The 24,894-nt window shown below is 39.9% G+C and overlaps 1 protein-coding gene across 2 annotated transcripts in view; it reads right to left on the reverse strand.

Annotated features, from left to right (window-relative positions):
* The window catches only part of KCNQ5 (potassium voltage-gated channel subfamily Q member 5), a 670,041-nt gene that overhangs the window by 171,481 nt on the left and 473,666 nt on the right, over positions 1-24,894 (reverse strand). For both annotated transcript variants that reach the window (XM_077487389.1, XM_077487388.1), the window contains exon 2: positions 7,203-7,293. In XM_077487389.1, the coding sequence (XP_077343515.1) occupies positions 7,203-7,293 (91 nt within the window). The remainder of the gene's footprint in view (positions 1-7,202; positions 7,294-24,894) is intronic.

Below are 24,894 nucleotides of genomic sequence, written 5' to 3' on the forward strand. Positions count from 1 at the left end.
CCAGGAACCCAAACCCCTCCTTACTACACCAGCTCCTCAGCCACTTGATTACTTCCCTAATCTCCCTCTGCCTTTCTGGTGTGGCTCGAGGTACCCGTAGTATTTCTGAGAATACTATCTTGAAGGTCCTTTTCCTCAATTTAGCTCCTAAGTCCCTAAAATCATTCTTTAGGACACTTCATCTGCCTCTGACTTTGTCACTGGTGCCATCATTCCCCATGGCAGCCGAGTCTTCCCCAGCCCCTCCCAGTAATCTGTTCATCAGATCTGTGATATGCCAAGCCCGAGCGCCTAGTAGACAACATACAGTTCGGCGCTTCAGGTCTTTGTCACAGATAATGATTACTATAATGATTACACTACAGATCCCAATAGGCAGAGTGCAGTAGGAGGAGGATTGGAGAGTCTTTTTGTTTTTATTAAACTGCCCAGGATGGTTCTTCCTCTTGGCACCTAGGGAGTGAGAGAGAGCACCTCAGTCTGAATATTAAGCTGCCAGCTGGAGACCTTACCAGCAAAGATCCAAGCCTGAAACTGGAAGCGAGGGCACCCAAGGGCAGTGCAGCACAGCCCACATCACAGTAACTGCACCCCTGCTACAGAGAGACTTGAGCGTCCACTCACCCTCTGCTTCCCACTGCTGATCACCGGAGGTTTCCTGGGAGAGACAGAGGGGGCTCCCCTTCTATAGCGAGAGGTCACTAAAGCACCTAGGGACTAGTAAGAGAGCTATTCGCCCAATGCTAAAACTGCTAGCAGGAACTGAACTGCTCAGAGCAGGACACCACGTGTACTTAGTCCATACAACACCCATACTGCACTCTATAAGGCACTTTTTCCAAATCTAGACTGCACCTATACCAATGATATACTGCATTGTATCTAACCTTTACCGCATCTGAACCACATCTACCTTGCACCTGTGCCAAGACTATAACATACATATACTATACCTATACTGCATGCAGGTTAACTGGGACTGTCATTAAGTGCACAAATGCTCTAAAATTGCCCCAACTACTGCCGGCAGAAGAACATCTCAAAGGTCTGCCCCTCCCATAATATTTATTCTGCAAGCCTCCTTTGTTCCCCTGACCCTTCTGCTAATATCCTCATTTTGTTTTGGACAAGGCATTCCCAGTTGGATTAGCATTGCTACTGTAATTGCACTCTGACAGTACAGTTCCAGCACTCATTTGATTACACTTTATTACTGCTCACAGCCTCACTTGAGCTGGCCTTGCTACTCTTTATGCTGATCTGGATATCCAAGGATACCTACTATGGATGGTGGATAGCTACAGGTTTTCTTTCAATACTACATTTCAATTAATACTTTAGTTTTGGTTTTTTTTATGCTGTGATAAATGAAAAAAGGAAAGTATACAGTAGCAATCAGGCCCCATTCATATTTGGGCAAAACAGCGCAATACTGCCCGTGATTTCAAATCCTGGCAAAACATGTGATGCATGCTTGGTGCCATCCCTCCTAAATGGCACCCCAAATGTGGAACAATTTTACCTTAAGTGTAGTGCAACAAAATCGCAGTCCACAGATTTGTGGCAAAATGTGTGTGTAAAATTGGGCCTGGCTCAGGGCCAAAATTTGGTCCCTGAGCTTCTTTGGTGCAACAAATGTACACAGAGCAGCCCATACAAGTGAATGCACTGCCCTATGTGCGACACATAAAAACAAGTGTGAATCATGCTTTTAAAATCATGAGCCGAAACGAGTTCCTGCTACTTGATATGTGAACGGGGCCTAAAATCTCTCTCTTTCAGTGTAGTATTTAGGTACTCAGACCGCCTAATGATAGGAAGGACCTAGAATTTTGACATCTGTCTCAGTACAGCAACGTTATCCAGTTATATACTTCCTGTTAGGTGCCAGAGCACCAAAGACATTTGTCTTAGCACTCAGCACTTTATATAACCCTTACCCTTTCACAGATGTCCTCAGTGGAAACCTCTTGTCCATTGGTCACTAGCACTCAATTTATAAACAAGATTGAATGTTACATGTTCAGATAGCATAACAGTGGTATAGACTGCATTATCTCAGATAAAATGTACTCCAGAAATATCATGGATTATATATTTATCCATGTTTTAAGTGTCCAGGGGATATCAAATGTTCAGTGAAGTGTTGATATGACAGGAAGAAAGATCAAAAGCAGTAACATGTCAGAGAGCAGTAAAGGTTAATTGATCCCACAAGACTCTGTTTAGCCTACTGTAAGAAGAGCCAGCAGTGTGCAGAAAGATACTGAACACCTGTGCAGAATGGCTCTGTATAAGCTATGTGCATCCTGGAGACAGTATATGTTATAGCTCCAGGGATTGCAGAACTTCCCTCCATATATCACTCAAGACTGAAAGTCAGAGTACTCAACTTGTCTTACATGAAGTATCATTCTGCAGCTGAAAGGAAATCCCTTTCTTCATGTTTTAAATACCTCTTCAGCTATTTAATCTACTTGACAATCACAAAGGGACAGTGCAAATATTTGGTGTTCTAAATTCTAAATAGGTCAATTCTGTTAAAAAGAATGTAAAAACTTCTGGGATTTTGTAAAATGTATGTATTTAGGCTGGGAGGCAAAATTAGAAATAGGAAAGCTTCATGTCTAAAAGGCACAAGACAACTTAATTCCATATGGTCATCAGACCTTTTTGTCACCATGAGCCGACCTGAAGTTAAGAGGTAATCTAACGTTGTACTTGCATCTTATATTGTATTGTAAATATGGTTGTTGTGGGTAATTTGTAAATATCATGTAAGCCAGGGGACCTACACTGTACATTGTGTTGTAACTGTCTGGTGTGTAATTTGTATATATTATATAACCCTATAACCCTATCAATAAATGTGTATTGCGCATGGAACTACCTCTTTTGTGTAAGAGCTCTCCAATCTAGATATGTATATGTCCGTATTACTACAATGTGTAATGGCCTTGTTGACTTGTCACTCTAATGCCCCGTACACACGATCAGATTTTCCAACAACAAATGTTGGATATGAGCTTGTGTATGCTCCATCAAACATTTGTTGTCGGCCTTTCCACCAATAAATGTTGGCTAGCAGGTTCTCAAATTTTCCGCCAACAAATGTTTGTTGTCGTATTTTCTGATCGTGTGTACACAAGTCCATTGGACAAAAGTCCACGCATGTTTGGAATCAAGTACGAGCTGGAAGTGCTCGGTCTTGTAAAACTAGCATTCGTGATGGAGATATCACATACGTTACGACGTTCGTAATTGTTGGCCAACATTTGTGTGACTGTGTGTATGCAAGACAAGTTGGAGCCAACATCCTTCGAACAAAAATCCACGGGTTTGTTGTTGGAAAGTCCGATCGTGTGTACGGGGCATAAGGGGACTGGAAATGTTGCATTTCCCCTGCTTCAGTAAGCCAGGTTTCTTAATTCTAACTAGAGTTCCAGGCTGAAAGTGTACTTTTTCTGCACCACAATTCTGATCAATATATACTAACATTTTTCCAGTCGGGGCGCCCTTCAAAAGTATTTTTAGTCTCAAGGCACCCCTGTCCAAATCCTGTCAAAAGATCACATTCCTTTCTGACACGCAGACAAATGCTCTGCTCTTTAGGGGTGCCATTAATTCCTAATGGTACTCCACAGATTGGCAAATGCAGATTTTTGGTGTGGCACATTTTTAAAAAAAGGATCAGGGACTTTCTCTGCATTTCTGCGGGTAGGGCAGCTCACTAAAACTAATGGGCTGCCCTACACGTAGCACGCAGCCACAAAGATGTGAACCAATTTTTTGTGAGGTTTTGGGGTAGTAAAACCATGTGGTTGAGCTGTTTTTACCACCCCCAACTAATCCCCCTTTAGCTGGGGCTGTGCCTGGAAGTATACACCCCAGTTGAGTGGTGCTGCACTGCAACTACCCACAACTGTGTGCATTGCACATGGTTGTGGTGTGGTGATGCTGCATTTACGGAGCTAAAATAAGTGTTGAGGAATCAAAACATTGCCTCTTTACTGCCTGTCAAATTGCCCAGAAATGCAATCTGAACACAAATTGCTTTTCAGAGGAGCAGCAGTCTTTGCTGCTATTACAATCAAGCCCTAAAACACATACACACACATATAAAAACAAACACATACATGCACACAAATTAAAACACACAAATACAAACACATGTATATACACACACACACACTCTAAAACATACAGGCACACACACACACTCTAATGCTTTGTACACACGGTCGGACATTCCGACAACAAAATCCGTCGTTTTTTACGATGGATTTTGTCCTGAACTGGTGTTGCATACACACGGTCGGACAAAGTTGTCAGAAAATCTGATAGTTCGGAACAAGGTGACGTTCGTTTGTTACGATTGAGGCTAGTAGCCAATAGCTTTGGTCTCGTAATTTGATCTGAGCATACGTGGCACTTTGTGTGATTGGAATTCTCTACAAACGATCAGAAAAAGTCTGATCGGATTTTGATGTTGGAAAATTTGAGATCCTGCTCTCAAATTTTTTCCATCTGAATTTCCGACGGAAAAAGTCCAATAGAGCCCACACACGATCGGATTTTCAGACACTATAATCCGATCCGACCTTTTCCGTCGGATTTTCGGACTGTGTGTACACAGGGCATAAAACACACATACAGCATGTAAATACCAACACATACACACACATACAAACATGTGCACACATACACACACAGACAGACGCATGCACACACTCACACACACGTACACACACACATACAGATACATGTACACACACATGTACAGACACATGTACACACTTATATCCACACACATAGAAACACATGTACATACACACATCTGCACACACACATATGCACAAACTCATGTACACACACATAGGCACATGTACACACACACAGACACATGTAAACTCACTCACACACACTAATGTACAGGTGCACACACAAACACATGTAGACAGCCATTTAAAAAGTTTCTGTAGAGTACCTTTCCTCACACAGCCAGATACTGCACTGTAGGGGGAGGCAGAGAGCATAGCACACACTCCCCCTCCATTTGGTTTTACTTTGCTGAGAGTATTCTGCCCGAGCTTCCAGTGGCAATGTACAATTTGGCTGGGGATCGGAAGCTCAGTCTCATCTGACAGCTTTTCTCTACCAGGATGCCACGACACCCCTGAGGACCTCTGGCAGAACCCCAGTTGAGAATGCTGGTATATACTTTTTACTTTTATCTTGTATAATTTTAACAGTCTGATGATTTCAGAGATAGTGGACTTTGAAGGGAGTGGTAGGTCTGTAACATATAGTTCAGTGCATATTTGTCTGCCATATAGTAGTCTGCTATGTAGTTGTTCAGCTAGTAAAGCTTTGTGTATCCACAGGTCTAGAAGCTTCGTAGACATTTAAGAACTCTGTAGTAAAAACTTTGCAAAATTTCCCTGTAAGAGCTGAGTCTGTAGAGCTTCTTTAGGGCTTCTGTTAAATTTCTCCATTTGCTTGGAGTAATCAACTGAGGATTTCCTATGCACAATATTTCTCTCTCACAGGAAACTCAGATTAAACAATTTGTGGTCCATTGTCAGACGCTAAGCCCCTGTACACAACAGTGCAACTTGTCATGTGATTTGACAGTTCCAAATCACATGACAAGTTGCACTTCATTGCCAGCAATGGAACTGCTCATATCACCACTACTCATGAAAAATATTCCTGCACTACTTTTTGCCAATTCCATTGCGACTTGCATAGACTTAAAGAATTCATAAGCCGCAATGAAATTGGCAGTGCAAATCACACTGATTTGCTGCTTTGAAATCGCACTGAAGTAATAGTAAGAGTTGACAATGAGCCACTGTATATACAAAACTGATGCAGAGCCCTGCACGGCCACACTTTTTTCAAACAGTATACCCCAGCCTGCTGTCATGGGGAGGGCGGGAATTGGGGAACAGTTGCAGGATCAGGAATATGTTATAGGTTTCACCTTTAAAACAGGTAGAACGTGTAACATGTTCCCGAGGTGAACTTATCCTAAGCAAGACATACATTATGCAATTTTCAGGTTGAAGGAAAGGAAATTGCTTGCTTCCTCCATCAAAACAATCAGTGTTGCTGGCGTAATCCCTCCTGCTATTGTATTCAGACAGTGGGAGATTTCCCCACAGTCAGAATATAATGACCATAGCGACCGGCAGTGATCACACAAAAAAAACAGACAGGCCTCCACGAACGCTCCCGCCAACTGCCTGCTCCTCTGTCTGACATTTCTTAAATAGCTAAGGAGCGGAGTCACCCGATGATGTCAGTGGGTGACCTCACCCCCTGTGACGTTATTGACCCAGCATGCCCTGATCTGTGATGTCACAAGGGCGCTGGGTCACACGCTGACATCACCCACTGACAGCTGACAAGTCATCGGTTGTTAAGAATGTGGCGACTGGCTTATCAGCCCGCTCCTTAACAACCAGCTATTCTTCACACAGAATTAGAATCTGTCGATCATTTTTCAACCAATCCGAATTCCAATCGTTCCAAAAAATTTGAATTTGTTAGAAAATGAATAAACAAAACTAAATTAAATGTATTTCAAGGAAATTCATCACTATTTCATTTAGAGATTCGGATACATCCAAATCTTCAAATAACCAAAAATTGCAAATGTCTAGTGTCAATGTATGATTTATATTTTAGAACCAAGAGACCCTAATTTTGTACATATTTTAGAAATCAATTTAGGTCACATTGATAGTAACTAACATCAGTTTTATTATTTGCTTTGGGCTAGAGGTGGCCATATATGGAATTAATTTTGAACAAAAATTCTTAGGAAAAGTCTTGGGGAAAATTCATAAGAAAATTCTCAGAACATTCTCAGAGTATTTGAAAGTTGTTTGAAGGGTTTTGTTTTTAACATATGATTTTAGAATGAATAGACTTTACCGAACTACACTACTGATTAGAAAAATGAATGAACTTTCTTAGAACGTTATTTTCCTAAAAATTTTCATTCAAAATTCTACCCATCTATGGCCAGCTTTACTTTGTTAGTGTAATTGACTCAAACATTTTGAAATATATTAAATCAGCAGACTTGAACTATTGTTCATTTGGGTTTATAGTCATGTTTTCTATATCATCAGTTAACTTTGAGATATGTCACATTATTCACTTATGATGGTTATTTTTGTATTATCACTTACCAGGACAAAGAGGCAATATGAAGCTTGTTCTTGATGTTCAGGGATTGTGGAAAACACTGATAAAATTAAGCAGCTGAAGACAAGAAGAAAACTGGAAAAGAAAAAGAAAAGAAAACCATAATTTAGATTTCTATATTGCTCTGGTAGATTTTATATATATATATATATATATATATATATATATATATATATATATATATATATAATATATATTGCAGGAAACTAAAGGAATGCAAATATGTAAACTAACTGTCTAACTGTATGTTTCCGTTGACTAAATTCAGGGACCATGGATGAGATACAGTATTGAGATATTGAGTACAACGTACAAATTCAACAGAAAAATGTGTTTTTGTAAAGTAATGCTGATCTGTATATATTAACAATAGATTATTCCATTGACCACAGAGACCTCTATTTAACAAGGCAAAGAACACTGCAGTTATTTTCGTAAATCAATCTTACAATCATTATAAACTGTTCTGTCTCCACAAAAGAAAACTTGCTTGCCTGCTATGGGTACAACACACCTTTACTCTATGCACTTAAAAAAACTAAAAAAGAAATTAGGTCTCAAGGTTATTTTTTATAACGCACAGGCAATGGCAATGGATATTCTTGTTGAAGAAATACTTTCTGCTATTGTATTGATTGGTTAAGGTTGTGTAGATGGATGGTTGATGGTTGTGGGGAGTAGGGGACAGATAACATTTACCTTAGGTATAGAGATAAGCAGATAAGCAAATCAATCTGTGAAAATCTGTAAATATGCAAACTGAGTCAAATTCTTTCAGGTAAATTATGATTTTTGGAGTCTCCTGTTATATGTACTCATATTAACTTGATTTCCAAAATAAAATAATGGTGTCACCTGGGATATATATACTAGGAGAGTCCCTGCGGAATGGGCACTCTTTGTGTCATGAGAACTGGAATATTAGAATATTGTAATTTGTTAAAAGTAACCAATGTGCCCAATCTTCTTATTCCCAAAGATATTGACATCAATTCATGTTGCTTTACTTAAACTTAAGGAAAACACAAAAACTGTCCATGGCAACAGACCACTGTGTTTCCTAATCAACAGTAGAAACCTAGTATCTGGAATCTGATTAATTTCTCTGGGCTCTGAATAAACATGTGTTACCACTACTGTAATTTTAGTTTTTTAATGGTATTGGGGTTGATTTACTAAAACTGGAGAGTGCAAAATCCGGTGCAGCTGTGCATAGAAACCAATCAGCTTCTATTTTTTTTAATCAAACCTTTATTTAACAAGCTAAAGTTAGATGCTAATTGGCTATTATGCACCAATATTCCCCCCCCCCCCCCCTGCAGTTTTAATAAATCAACCCCACTGTGTTTTAAAATAAGTGAAACAGAGCTGACATTTATAGGCAATTGCTAGTATGTATACCAGGGCTGTCTTAATGCATGGGTAATGCCCAGGGGCCCCAGATACACGGGGCCTCATGATTTTCTTGCATTACATCATACTTGCCAACTGTCTTGGATTTGCTGGGCCACTCACGCTTTTTACTAAGCTGTCCCAGGATGGCCGTGTCCTGAGCAGCATCCTGGAACCTGTACTGTGCCCTCCTGATCCCAGTATTGTGCCTTCCTGACCTCCCTGTACTATACCTTTCTGCCTCCACCCCTGTACTGTGCTATTTGTGTTGATTGGTCTTTGATACATGGAATGCTTTGTATATTGTATTTAATCATATCAACTATGTATACTTTAATTCTTGAGAGTAGGAGCAAGCTGGTAGGGGCCCATTTCATTACTTTGCCCAGGGGTCCATGATGCAATTTAGACAGCCCTGATCTATACCTGAAAATGAACTTTATGCAAACAGCTATTTACATAGCTGTACTGAACTTACAGTGCCTTGCAAAAGTATTTTTTTTTATTACTGTGAAGCAAACAACAAATAGGACAAATTAACAGAAAAAGTCAATGTGCATAACTATTCACCTCCCTAAAATCAATACTTTGTAGAGCCACCTTTTGCGGCTATCACAGCTCCAAGTACCTTTGGATAAGTCTATGACCTTGTCACATCTTACCACTGAGATTTTTGCCCATTCCTCCTTGCAAAACTGCTCCAGCTCCTTCAAGTTGGATGGTTTGCGCTTGTAAACAGCAATCTTTAAGTCTGACCACAGATTCTATTGGATTGAGGTCTGGGCTTTGACTAGGCCATTCCAACACATTTACATGTTTCCCCTTAAACCACTCAAGTGTTGCTTTAGCAGTGTGTTTGGGGTCATTGTCCTGCTAGAAGGTGAACATCCTACCCTTAAATCACACACAGAGTGGTACAGGTTTTGCTCAATAATATCCCTGTATTTAGCACCATCCATCTTTTCCTAAACTCTGACCAATTTCCCAGTCCCGACTCCTGAAAAACATCCCCACAGCATGATGCTGCCACCACCATGTTTCAGTGTGGGGATGGTGTTCTTTGGGTGATGTGATGTGTTGGGTTTTCGCCAGCGTTTTCTTTGATGACCAAAAAGTTACATTTTAGTCTCATCAGACCAGAGCACCTTCCTCCATACATTTTGGAAGTCTCCACGTGCCTTTTCGCAAACTCAAAACGTGCCATTTTGTGTTTTGCTGAAAGTAATGGCTTTCTTCTGGCCACTCTGCCATAAATCCCAACTCTATGGAGCGTACGGCTTATTGTTGTCCTATGTACAGATACTGCAGTCTCTGCTGAGGAACTCTATAGCTCCTCCAGGGTTACCTTAGGTTTCTGTGCTGCCTCTCTGATTAATGCCCTCCTTGCCCCGTCCGTGAGTTTTGGTCTGCAGCCCTCTCTTGGCAGGTTTGCTGTTGTGCCATGTTCTTTCCATTTGGGTATGATAGATTTGATGGTGCTCCTAGCGATCATGAAAATTTTGGATACTTTTTTATAACCTAACCCTGACTTGTACTTCTCAACAACATTGTCCCTTACTTGTTTGGAGAGTTCCTGGGTCTTCATGGCAGTGTTTGGTTAGTTGTGCCTCTTGCTTAGTAAGTGTTGCAGCCTCTGTGGCCATTCAAAAAGGTGTGTATATGTAATGACAGATCATGTGACACTTAGATTGCACACAGGTGGACATCATTTCACTAATTATGTGACTTCTGAAGGTAATTGGTTGGGCTTCATAACAAAAGGGGTGAATACATACGCACATGCCAATTATCCGTTTTTTATTTCTGAAAAATTGTTTTAGGTATATATTTTTCTAATTTTACTTCACCAACTTAGACTATTGTGTTCTGATCAATCACATATAATTCAGATTAAAAAAACATTGAACTAAAGACTGTAATTTAACAAAATAGGTAAAAACCAAGGGGGTGAATACGTTTGCAAGGCACTGTATGTGGACTATTCTAAGATCAAAAGATTGTGTTGAATAAACTCTAAGATGTTCACACCTGGTATCTGAATGTGTTGTCTATTTAGAAAATGAAGAGAAAACGAATATAATTTAACCTAAAATCACCTCTTGTAATATTTATGGGTTATTGATTTAGTCTGAAATGCTCATAATTAAATTTCATTTGAAATGGACCATTTTTCTTCATTTTCATGTTATGTTTTTTTTCTCTATAACAGAAACAGATGATGCTCACCTCACTTTGATACACTTGAAAATAAAACAGGAATGATAAGCTTTTCTAATGCCCATTGTCCTACATACAATGCTGTATTCTGTGTATAATGTGTTAGAGAAGGTTCTTTGTGTATTGTACAGCATGTTGATATGGTAGCCTTATTTAACAAGCATTGGGTAAAAATACTTGGCCTGTGCCTTGTCTTAGAGCAATGCCAACACTTGTAACTGGGAATAGGTGATAGGGTAAATAAATAAGAATGCCATATTGACCGTGTTGGTGAAATAACAACAGACCTCCAAAACAGGTAGATTATACAACGTGCTTTCAAAACATGTTTTGTAGAAAGTTACAGAAAACCATGTGAGTCTGAAGAAAAATACATATACTGTAGTATACATATTAATTAATGGAAATACTAATGCCCCATACACACGGTCGAAAATTCTGACGGTAAAAGTCCGATCGGCTTATGTTGTCGAAAAATCCGATTGTGTGTGGGCGCTATCATACTTTTTCTGTCGGAATTTCCAACAGAAAAAGTTTGAGAGCTGGATCTAAAATTTTCCGACAAAAAAATCCAATCAGACTTTTTCCGATCATGTGTAGAGAATTCCAATGCACAAAGTGCCACGCATGCTCAGAAAAAATTTGGAGACGAAAGCTATTGGCTACTGGCCTCTACGTAGTCCCGTTGTACGTTTTGTACGACACCTCGTTCCGAACGATCGGATTTTCCAACAACTTTGTGCGACCGTGTGTATGCAAGACAAGTTTTGGCCAAATCCGATGGATTTTGTGGTCGGAATGTCCGACCGTGTGTATGGGGCATAAGTGTGTAGACAGTATCTTTCTGCTCTATGCAGACATAAAAGGAATAATTTGGAGCAAACCAGGAGCCTGCTTTGGGGTCAATACATGGAAAGGAACATCCCTCAACATGATGATGCATAAGGACGGCAATTGCATTTAATAATGGTAGAGTACACAATTACTACATTAATAGTATATATACTGAATTAGAATCAGTCATTTTAAAATGTCTCTAGTGAGATTACTGTTATGATGGCGTTTGACAGGCCAGATTTTCTGTGGCAGCTAAGCTGTACCTCTGATTCCTAAATTTAATTTAAATGCAATGATAAATATAACAAATAGATGAAAATTATTTTAAAGAAACCTGTGCTGACAGAAATATGTTAGCTGCCATTGCTTCTCTTTTCTGAAAATGGCAGTTACCTGGCTGATCCAATGACTTTTATAGTGACCAAAATAAGTGTGCAAATCAGTTCTTACTTCACATGCTACACATGTCAAAATCAGCACAGTAATAGTGTGCACTGCCTGGGTACATCAACTGTGGGAAAATTGTCCATAGCCTTTAAAGACTGTAATTGCTATATTCACAACTTACAAAAGTGAATCTCTTAGTAACAGCATTATGGAGTTTATAGATTAAAAAGCAGTGCCAGGTATTACTTTCACTATAAAGTCCTTTATATTCAGACTACATGTACAAATGCTAGAAAGGTCCGATTTGGTGTCAGCACAATGTCAGAAATATTCCCTACAAATCTATAGGTTTACAAGGGAGAGTTATGAAATTGTTGATGCAATATGCACATGCCGAAATCGAATTACACTTAACAAAGTCTGTTCTAAATAAACATATTTTATTTATTGAGCCATCAAGTACTATATATTTCAGCTTGCCCTTTTTTTAAAGCGGTCTCCCTGTCCCAGAACTAACACTTGGTTTACTTATTACAACCAATTACAACCATCAGCAATGTATGCATGAAATAGTACAGTTTCCAAAACGGTTGACAAGCAATTGTGGAAACATTTACAAGCTAAAACATCACCTAGCACACCATGTCTTAATGACCTGCTGGTGTAAGATCTCCCTTAAAAAGTAATCTTTCCAACATTTCTCACAAAACAGATAGTGCTATCCAGACGTGATGGAAAATAATTGTTTAACAGTTTTGATAATGCAAGCCATGCGGCTTAAACTTTCCACCATTTATAGTTTTAGCTTGAGTTGTTTATGTAGGAAAATGAGATATGGCAAAGGTTATTACCATTTGTTAGATGTGTTTGACAAGTGCTGTATAGAAGACAAGATTTCTTCCATAGAAGAAGCCTAGTAAATTTATGTTAGAAACTCTCATTTAGAATGACATGCTCTTTTAACCAACTCTTGTGCAATATCATGATTTCTTCTTTTAAGCTACCACAAAATGTCTTATACATATATACAAAATTAAATGTGATAAAGGAAATGTTTAGTGCATTTGAATTTGTTTTTTAAATAAAGTTTTGAATTGCACAGTTAGAAGCAAATGTCATGCAATATATATATATATATATATATATATATATATATATATATATATATATATATATATATATATATATATATATATATATATATATATATATATATATATATATATATATTGTAAGTCATTTCAGGTTGTGCTGCAACTCCCACAGCAAAGAGTGCCGCCTTGGGCATTTGCGATGCCTGTGCACACACACATACACATTTAGCTTAGAGAACCTGTGCAGGTTTAGTGTCACTGAGCAGAGATTCCTTCCTGCACCTGTCACACAGACACATTCATTGACCAGCTGTGCCAAGCTCAGTAATATTGCACTTTTAGTAGGCTTTGTGACACTGATGAGGCTTATTGAACTGCACTGAGAATGGAGTGTATGGTAAACTGATTCAAAAGACCTCATGGGTGGCATGGTTCTGGTCCTTGTTATTTGGAAATAGTAAGGGTTGCATAACTTCTAGGTGGCTAAATTTTGGTGGAAAGGGGCAATAGTTTGTTCAACTGGGAGAAAATTTGGGAGTGGGTAAAGTATAGTGTATTTTCAGTGAGTATTTATTTTGAGTTTACCTTAAAGTTCAACTCCAACTCCGGGCACAACAAGAAATGAACCCTTGCAACAAGGCCCACCACACTGCAATGGTTGAGTGCAGTGGTGGCTGGTGCTCTATCTTTTTTTTAGGGGGGGCAGCAAACAAACCCCCCAACCCCCCATCGCTCGGTCAATCGCTGAAAAAAAAACCCCGTTGCTCATCCGTCTGCCCACCAGCCCTGTACTTAACCCATCCCGGTTGCAGGTAGCTTTGGCAGCTTCCCCCTTCATCTCCCTACTCGGTGCATTTCCCCCTGCTTCTGCTTCTGGCCAATAGGGTCTCCTCTCCTCTCGGCCAATCGGCTCTTAAGACCCACTTTCTGATTGGCCAGGAGGAGAAGCAGGAAGACAATAGCAAATATTAGTTCACTATTGTCACACAACTGGATAGGCTCGGGGTGCAGTGCTACCCTTTTTGAAGCCAATTAGAGCCTCAGGCAATTATCACATGCTTAAAAAACACAACCCACTGAAATCCATATGTCCCACGCTCTGCATGTAGATTAGGAGCCAGGGAATGGATTGGGAGGCAGCGCCCCTGTGCCCCTATTGGAGTAGCCACCACTGGTTAAGTGTTTGTTAAATCTAGGGGGTTGCAAAAGTGTTTGTATTACTTAACTTTTTCCTCGCTCCAGCAGGCTACCTTGATCCATGCGACAAGTCAACCATAGCCTCCTCTACAAGCTACCCTGGCTGCACTTCAGCCTCCACCGAGTACAGTACAGGGTTAATAGCTCTGCACCATATGTCTGAGGCTCTGCCCACAGATCTGAGCTTCGAGGAGAACTGCATTGAAGCCAGTTGGAGCATGGAGACACATACATAATAGAGCCTCTTTTGCAACTAGGCTTAACAAGCATTTAACCCTTGTAGCATGTGGGGTGGGAGTGGGGGTGGAGGCAGTCAATGCAAGGGGGGTTATAAGTGTCCAGAGCTGGGTTTTAAAATATTTTTTTAATGTAATTTTCACATTTTAAAATGTTTGATCTTCCATATTTATGTATAAAACGTACAGAATTGTAGATTTATAGATTATAAGGAGCTAATAAAGCTGGTCTAATAAATATAACAGTAAAATGCTTTGTTTAAAAAATAAAAAAAACTGTTTAGAATTTGCTGTTAATTCTGCCAGAAATTCAGAATTCAGTGCTTTCCTGTAAACTCTGCAATATTAACAAAATAATATCTTTCAGATCGCAGATTAACTCTGAGAACTACCAAACACCTTCATCCCTATGTTTCAGAGATGAAGAGAAGGCGGGTGTTCTTTAGTCCTAACATACTGCCTATCCTAGGGTGATCTGGCTTTTCCATGGATATACAGTAGTACACTGTCACACCAGGAAAGTATTTTATTTTTGGCAGTATCACTGTGTTTTTGGCAGCCTGAAAAAAAGAAAAATAATGCAGCCACCACATCTAAGGACTGTTAAGCTGTAAAATATTGCATCTTTGTTCTTCAGTTAAGATACTTTACTCTCTTTGTCTAAAGTGATTGTAAAGGAATTTTTCTTTTAAAATAACAAACATGGTATACTTACCTGCATTGTGCAATGGTTTTGCACAAAGCAGCCCCCGATCCTCCTCTTCTTGGGTCTCCCGCCGGTGCTCCAGGCTCCTCCCCATGTATGCATTTTCTGAAACGCATGCATTTTCAATTAAAAGCCGCACTCTGTGTGTCTATTGACACACACAGTGTGGCTCAGCCCCGCTGCCCACTCTCCACCCACTGATTGTGATTGACAGCAGCAGGAGCCAATGGCTGCTGCTCTCACTGAGACCAGTGAGCAGGGAGAGATAGAGCACCGATCGGGCACAGCGATTGAGATTGGACTTTACACACACATGAACTTTAATGGCATCCCAGTCTTGGTCTGTAGGGTTCAATATTGAGTTGGCCCACCCTTTGCAGCTATAACAGCTTCAACTCTTCTGGAAATCCATCCACAAGGTTTAGGAGTGTGTCTATAGGAATGTTTGACCATTCTTCAAGAAGCGCAATTGTGAGGTCAAGCACTGATATTGAATGCAACGGTCTGGCTCGCAGTCTCCACTTTAATTCATCCCAAAGGTATTCTATTGTGTTAAGGATATGATTAGACTAGCCAGTATGAGCAGATTTGCATCATTGTATTACCAATCCCACATACTGTCAATAATATAGGCAAGGAGCCTGAATGTTGGACCTATGTAAGTATATGACTGTTCCACAACAGTATTTAACCACTACAATACAGGGCACTTTCGCCCCCTTCCTTCCCAGCCCAATTTTCAGCTTTCATCGCTCTAGCGCTTTCAGTGACAATTGCGTGGTCATGCTACACTGTACCCAAATGAAATTTTTATCATTTTGTTCGCACAAATAGAGCTTTATTTTGGTGGTATTTATTCACGACTCCGTTTTTTATTTTTTGCGATATAAGCGCAAAAAAGCGGAAATTTGGAAAAAAAACAATATTTTCTTTTTTCTATTTTAAAAGAAATCCAATAAAATCAAATTTTGTCATAAATTTAAGCCAAAATGTATTCTGCTACATGTTTTTGGTAAAAAAAATTCCGTTAAGTGTATAATAATTGGTTTGTGTGATCACGGACATATGTACGCAAATGATCATGTACATATGTGTGCAGGTGATCACGTACATATGTGTGCAGATAATCATTGGGACAAGTGATTTTAGTGGGACATATGTGGGGGACATGTTTTTATTATTAGGGACATGTGTTTTTATTTTTTGGGGACATGTATGTTTTGGGGACATGTGTGTTATGGGGACATATGTGGGGACTGTGTTTACACTGTGTGGTGTGTTGTGTGTTTACACTAGACTGAAGATCAGTGAGTAAAAAGCTGTAAAAAACAGCTCATACTCACTGATCATCAGCCGGCTGCAGCAATCTGCTCTCCTCTCCTCAGCGATGACTTCTGTGTGAGGAGAGGAGGAGCCGATTGCCTAGCAACCGGCTGTTTGTTTACATCACATGACGGCCGTGATTGGACACGGCCGTCATGTGATCAGGAGGGCCAATCACAGAGCCCTCCTGCCGATCTGAGATGCGCCGTGTCCCGGTGACACGGGCGCATCGGGATCGCGCCGCTGCGCGGGCACGCGCGCGCGCGATCCCGCTCCTCCTGATGGACGTTCCTGAACGTCCTATCAGGAGTAGACGGCTCCCACCCGGCCATATATGTGCATTGGCCGGGTGGGAAGTGGTTAAAGTATAATTTCACCTTTACAGAAAAATCTGTAAGGTGAAATTACACATGACCCCCCCTCCTTACCCTCCCCCAGTCTCGCTGACCTGGAGCTCGGCTATATCCCACTATGAGCCCTGGTATAGACATGTCACCTGTCTGAGGCTTAGAAATCCCCTCGGCTTTCTCTCCTCTTGTCCCTCGCTGATAGGATGGGCTATGCGGGTTCTAATTGGTCGGCATCATGGCGCCGACCAATTAGAATGCTCCTAAACATACCTCCTCAAGTGGTATGTTTTGAAGATTAAGCCGAGGGGATTTCTAAGCCCCAGGCCAGTGACACGGCTATACCAGGTCTCATAGCGGGACATTGCCAAGCTCCAGGTCAGCAGGACTGGGGGGAGGGTGGGGAGGGGGTCCTGTGTAAGTTCACCTTACAGATTTTTCTGTAAAGGTGAACTTACCCTTTAAGGAAAAAGCATCTGAATTGGTAAGAGTGGAATGGGAAGGTACATTTTGAGAGTAAAGAGTGGAGTGGGAGGGAAGGGTGATTTATGCCCGGAGACGGGCTTTAGGCTCAGTTCACACTTGTGCGATGCAAGTCCACTGTGGGTTCCCGCATCGTACCCGACTCACGCGGCAGTTCACAGTGCATATGCGAACTGCTGGGAGTGTCAATACAATGTTAATGACACCCCCATCTCAGCTCGCATATGGCACTGCGAATTGACAGTTTGGACATGATTCGGATTGTATGGGTGTGAACACCCATGGGATCTGATTCTGGTGCGGACCAAAAAAAGGGTCCTGTGCGAGTTCAGATGCGGTGCAAATTCAGCCATACTATCTATATGGCTGAAATCGCATTGCACCGACATTGCATGTGATTTACATTGCAGTGTGGTGCAAATCACATGCGATCTCGCATCATGCACAAGTGTGAACTGGGACTTAAAAGATAGCTGTATATTTTAAACAGTTATTCAATAAAATAACCCCTCTACTCTTTTGTATCCCCTAAATCCTGCTACTAAAACGGGCACACTTAAAATATTGACTTCTGTGTTGTGTAGATCATTTTTAAAGGATACGTTCATCTTTTGCAACATATTTAGGGTATAACATGTAACATGTTACAAATCCACAGATTTATTTCTAGACGTAATACCAAGCTATGACCTAGTTAGGCATAGAACTGTATTGTTTAAGGCAACTGACATGGGATCTACTCTTTTTTTCCTTAGCTATACAAGAGTAGAATAAACTGTAGAATAAACGTAGAAAGCTTCCAACCACCATTGTGTGTGCTTTCTCTCTGTAAACAGTATGACTTCTTTATAATTTTATGGCATAGTCTGCACTAGACATATTCTGACTTTAGCAGATCTTATGATGCAATGTTGGCATCATACGATATGTCAATATTGGCAGTACTGGAAATATTGACATCATAAGATGCAATATTGACCACACAAGTGGTCTTTCAATACACTTAAAGGGCCTGTAAAGCTTTGTTTTTTTATTTTCTAAATAGGTTCCTTTAAGCTAGTGCATTGTTGGTTCACTTACATTTTCCTTCGATTTCCCTTCTAAATGTTTTTTTTCTTTTTCTGAATTTCTCACTTCCTGTTTCTCCTCAGTAAACTTCACACCATCATCTGAGCGGTGTTTATTCAGCCAGAACAGCTTACTGAACAGCTTACTGAGGAGGAACAGGAAGTGAGAAATTTAGACAAAGAAAACAAAGAAAAAAAACATTTAGAAGGGAAATCAAAGGAAAAGGTAAGTGAACCAACAATGCACTAGCTTAAAGGAACCTATTTAGAAAATAAAAAACAAACATTTGCAACCACTTTAAAGGTAAATCATAATGCCTTGGGGAAAGTTATTTTTGAACATATTTATCTTTTGTTTCCCTACATAACATCTGTATTTCATAAATAACCATTTAAACCTGCACCATTCAGGTCTTTCTTTATTTAAAAAAATCATTAAAGAGTTAGTTCACATTTACAGAAAAAAATAAAGAAATAAAGGTGAACTAACGCAAAAACTTTCCCCACCCCCCTGGCCCCCGCTGTACTTACCACTGGGATCACAGCTGCTCTAAAGGTCAGGGTATTTGAATTCCCTGCTGTTTTCCATCATCATTTACAGCGTGGACCAGACTGATTCTGACATGAAAGCACTGACCAATCAGAATTCATCTGGTCTGTCCCAAAAGCGCTTATGGACAAGAGGAAGAAGAGCAGGAATTTCAAATCTCTTCTCCATCGGTGCTTCCAGCACAGACCAGATCATTTCTGATTGTTTAGCATTGTTACATGGATGGCTCTGACCAATCAAAATCCATCTGGTCTGTCTGAGAAGCATTAATGGAGAAGAGAGAGATGAGTGAGGATTTTGCATCCCTGGACCACTGGAGCGGCTTTGGGGGTGCTTGGCAACCCCAAAGGTAAGTAGACGAAGGTCCAGGGGATGGGCAGCGTGTCCGGTGTTAGTTCACTTTTACATTTCTCTTGTTTAACACTTTACACATATTTTTAATATAAACTAGTGTAAGTACCTAAATTTTATTTAATATCAGCCTCTTGCGATCTCCTATACAGCCCAGCTAAGACTGGGAGAGGGATAAGCAGTACAAGTAGCCATTTGTGCTTCAGTGCTCACAAGGATATGCAGTTTAGAAAAAAGAGATGTTCATCAGTTTGCTGCTTCTTATTTACTGTCCAATCATGGGTGGGGGGCTGGCCTGGAAAAGACATGGACTTACTACTTATGCCCTGTACACACGGTCGGACATTCCGACGACAAAATCCCTCAAATTTTTTCTGACGTATTTTGGCCCAAACTTGTCTTGCATACACAGGGTCACACAAACTTGTCAGAAAATTCAATCGTTCAGAACGACGGGACTATAAAGAAGACAGTAGCCAATAGCTTTCATCTCGTAATTTATTCTGAGCATGCATGGCACTTTGTCCGTGGGAATTGTCTACACACGATCGGAAATTAAATGACCGGATTTTGTTGTCGGAAAATTTTAGATCTTGCTCTCAAACTTTGTGTGTCACAAATTCAGATGGAAAAAGTCAGATGGAGCCCACACACAATCAGATTGTCCGACACCAAGTTACGATCTCACATTTTCTGTTGGAAAGTCCGACCGTGTGTACAGGGCATTAGGCGTAATTGAGAAACCTGATGTCTTCAGTCTGGCCGTACTGCCTGGGAGTGGGTAAATATAGACAGTATAAAAGATTTTTACAGAGCTGCTCACTTAATAATTTATGTAACATACCGTAATATACTGTCTTTATTTAAAATCATTCCTTGTAGACTCACCTAGATAATGTATAAGTAACTGCAGTGTTGCTGATAGATACAAATGCATCTGTTATGCCCGAAGGATCCATAAAGTCAGAGCTGGAAACATTGTTAATACTTTTGTTTATCTATCAGCTTGGCTGTAAATGTGTATTACATTTTGTATAGATCAGCAGCAATTTCCTTTCCTTGCTATTATTTGCTTTTTATATTACCTGTTGTTTGAGCCCCTGTAGTCTTTAAAGGTTAAAATCTCATCTGATACCTGTAAAAAAAAACACTCACCTAGTTTTAATAAATGCCTCCAAGGCTATAAGAGCTATCAAAAATTTAACACAGTTCCATCTCTGGAAATATAGTATTTTTAAAATGAAACATATATGAGTTAAGAGACGTGCAGCAGTCTAATTTAAATAGCACAGATCCATGACCTACGGGCTGCACTTGACCCAATTACCCTTAACTCTGCCATATAGAAAAGGAAGAGAACAGGATACAAGCTTTGTCTCTGGATCTTTACCTTTGAAATAAAGCTTGCTTAACACTGAAGATCATTTTAATATTGTAACGTAGACAACAAGATGTGATGTGTTTCTAAAAAAGCTACCAGTAGTATCAGTTTTTTTTATCTTAGGCTTGCCATACATGGAGCGAATTTCTTTCCTGCCATCAGGGGTTGCACTAAAGAAATCTACTCGATTCCCCCATCAACGCAAAAAATGTTGATGTGAGAATCCCTTTTGCCGGGCCCTTGTCTTGTCTCCCAGCAGGGGGGACAAGGGTGGGTGGGGAGGCATTCCCTGCTGGGAGAAGACAGTGATTATCACTAGCCGCTATAGGAGCGGCTTGCGATAATCGCAAGAGAATCTGGCAGGCTGGTTGTACTCAAGCTGATCAATCGCTCAACTTGGTACATCCAGCCTGCCCATTAACAGTTTGAATATCATGTATGGCCGTTTACGGCCGGACTTACTGAAACATTTAGCAGTTTAATAAAATCTTAGCTAAAAAAAAAAAAATGGTAATTAGATCTGTAAATACAACACGTTATCAATCTCTTCTGACTTCCTGAAGAAGTGAGAGCCGCTAATGTGTTAAAGAGCTTATCACTTAAGCCACTCACCTAGAATTATATTGTGTCCTTATCTTGCCTGCTTTAAAGGATTCAGGATCCTTCCAAGTGCATCTCCTCTACAATGATAAAGACTCAAGGGGAAATGGTATTTACTAAAGGCAAATAGGCTATTTACTTTGCAAGGGAATTTTTCCTTAGGATAGTGATGCTCTGTTGACTTCTTTTATCCAACCACATGCAAGCAAATATACTTATTTTTTTTTTTCCCTCAATCGAGCAAAGTGAATTTTAACTACGTTGACTAATCAAAGGGAAAATTCAATTGCAAAGTAAACAGCCTATTTGCAGTTAGTAAATAAAGCCTACGACCTCTCTCTCTCTCTCTTACAGCATGCGTGGCAACTTGAGGATCCAAATGACTGATATAAGGAATGTATTTAGAAAAACTCTGCAGAGCTATTCATCCTTTGAAACTGCATGTACATTCATTTTGTTCAAATAGATGCCAAATTGAATGTTACTAGGCTATTTCTCCAGGTCAAATTTCATTCATTTTTACAGAATAGAGTAAATCAGGAAAATACTGCATCATGGCCACTAGATGGAGGTGATGATTATAGAAAATCATGGGATATTTTTCCAAACCACTCTTTTTTAAAAGGATGAATAATGGCTCTAGAATGTCTCTAGAAAGGGAAACTGAAATTACGATAAAGTATATCCAAACTGACAAGCCCCCCAAACCTAATAAATAAAACCCACCCCTGCCCCAGAGAAATACTTGTCATAATCTTCTGTAATATTTGATCATGCAACTAAAATAATTTTTTACTAGTGACATTGGACACATTTATGCTTGAATGGGGTCAACTCCCAATGCTCTAATGCATAAAAGCCATGTAACTAGACTTTTCAGAAACAAGGTAACAATAGCAGACCCGTTTTTTTTTCCATAACAGGTTTACTTTAAGATAATACTTTTATAATTTCTTTATATAGCTATTGATTTCCTGTAGTTGCAGGGAATTAATAGCTGTATTAAGGTCACATTTTATTCTCTTTTGAATCTTCTTTAATACATTTTCAAAAAGGTAGAAAAAAAAAACAACAATAATGCTTCATATGTAGACTAAAAGTAATCAAAATAAAGGAGGTAAGTACAATTCACCCCAAAGTGTGCTCAATAATCCAATCGTATAGAACAAGTCTTATGTAGTGTAGCAAATAAAACTACTGTACCAAACAATGTCTTGTAATACCATGCCCCCCCCCCCCCCCAAAAAAAAAAAAATGAATGGGAAACAAGCATATAAAGATGGCGAGAAAGAGACAAATTTGACCAAATTACATTAGGAAGCCTGGTACCCTATCAACTTCATAGAAACACTGATAAAAGAAGAAAAATTCTAATATTAATTTTAGAAGTTGGTACTTGGTACACAGCAACAGTATATTATTATGAGCACAAAGACTGTCTGTAAAAGTCTTTCCAACAAAATCAAGAATTCACATAGAAAGAAACAGAGGAAACAGGAAAGATCTGAAAGAGGAGCAGGAAAGAAGAAAAGGAGCATGAGGTAGGGAAGAGAATGTGAGAGAGTAATGCCCGTGTGCAAGCCCCGCAGTACCACCTACGTGTCCGCCTCTAGCCATCCAGAAGATGGAAGTAATGCCGCGTACACACATTCGGAATTCTCGTCGGAAAGAGCTCTGATGATTTTCCCGAAGGAAATCCGACGGAAATCTGCTCAAGCTGTCTTGCCTACACACGGTCACACCAAATTCTGATCGTTTATAACACGGAGACATACAACGCGTACAACGGGACTAGAAAAGGGATGTTCAATAGCCAGTAGCCAATAGCTTCTGTCTGGTAGTTGAATCTGAGCATGCGTGATTTTTGGCATGTCGGAATTGCATACACACGATCGGAATTTCTGAAAGTTTTTCTGTCTGGAAAATTGAGAACATGCTATCAATTTTTGGCTGGCAGGAATTCGGACAGCTAAATTCCGATGGAGCATACACAACGGTCGCATTTTCCGATGAAAAGCTCTTATCGGTCTTTTTCTGGCCGGAATTCCTATCGTGTGTACACGGCATTAGACAGCCAGGGATTTCAAATCTTCACATCACATCAACATCACCTATTGGCCACAGAATACGCTCACTATACATTTTATTCTCATACCCTAGAAGTGGAATTTTACAGTTTTTGGAACCACTGAAAATGTTAATATAATGTATTCATCAAAAAAATGAATACAAACTATATTGGGCAGCCTTGCAATCCTAACTCAAACATTAATGGAATTATGAAAACATTTCCTCTTAAGTGCTTCCTCCCACTTTCCAACAAATAAACGCTCTGTTTCCTATATGTCCTTTTGATAAAAGTTCCTGATTATGTCCCATTGGTTTTACACCTTGCAGTTGGAGGAAGGGAGAGTGACAGCAGGTACAAAGTATTCCAGCATTCGGAAAGCTAACAGGCACAGCGATCTCCTTCCTGATGCCTCCTGTATAGTCTCAGCTGTCATGTTACTATGAGGAACTTACAGGTAAGTAAGTGACCTCTGAACACCAATGATTGTCCACCATTTCCCACTTACATAGCAGCATCATTCCTCCCAATGACCACTAACACAGGAGCACCATTCTGACCACTGACAGGTGCACCATTCTGACCACTGATACTGGCATTTATTATTCCGACTGATGTACGAGCATGTTTTATTTCTACTGGCAACCAATTCAGGAACATATTTTTCTTCAACTAACCACTGATGCTAAGGCATGGTTTACTTTCACTTACCATTCACACAAGGACAATTTTTACAACTAATTACTACTGACATAAGGGTGTTTTTTTGTACTCCCGCTGACCATTAACACAGGGACATTTTCTAAACCCCACTGACCACTAATCACGGGGCATTTTTTTTAATGCCCATCAATGTAAAGGCATATTTTACTCCCAATGACCATACTTACGGTATATAAGGGCATTGTGACCACTGACGGAGGGGTATTCTTTAACTCCCACTGATGTAACTTCATATTTTACTCCCACTGACCCACCAATATGGGGGCATTGTTTACTCCCATTAACCATTGATGAAGGGGTACTGTTTAAATCCCAATAAGCACAATCTGAACCCCCTACCATGTGACATACAGTTGAACTGACCCTTTGTTTAAAAAGACTGGAGACTCCTTATTAATAGCCACCAATTTCTTCACACAATAAACGCAAAAAAATCTGAAAATATATTCAAAGTATACACAGTAAAAAAAAAAAACAACCTGAAATTATATTCAAAGCGTACACAGTAGCAGTCTATTTTAGTTGCTCTACATTCAGTAAATAAACCCCCCACTTCCTTTTTTGTTTGCTCCTTAATCCCTAAACTTTCTACATTTACTCCTCACTCCCCAGATTGACGTGTCCTCCAAATTAACATACTGTAATGCATAACATGCTTTTCCTAACTTTCCACCAGTTCTGTTTTTCCTCCATCTCCCCTCTCCTCATATCACATGA

Source organism: Lithobates pipiens, unplaced genomic scaffold, assembly GCF_037356315.1.
Source record: "Lithobates pipiens isolate NorthernLeopardFrog02 unplaced genomic scaffold, aLitPip1_a1.2 Scaffold_18, whole genome shotgun sequence".
NCBI lineage: Eukaryota > Metazoa > Chordata > Amphibia > Anura > Ranidae > Lithobates > Lithobates pipiens.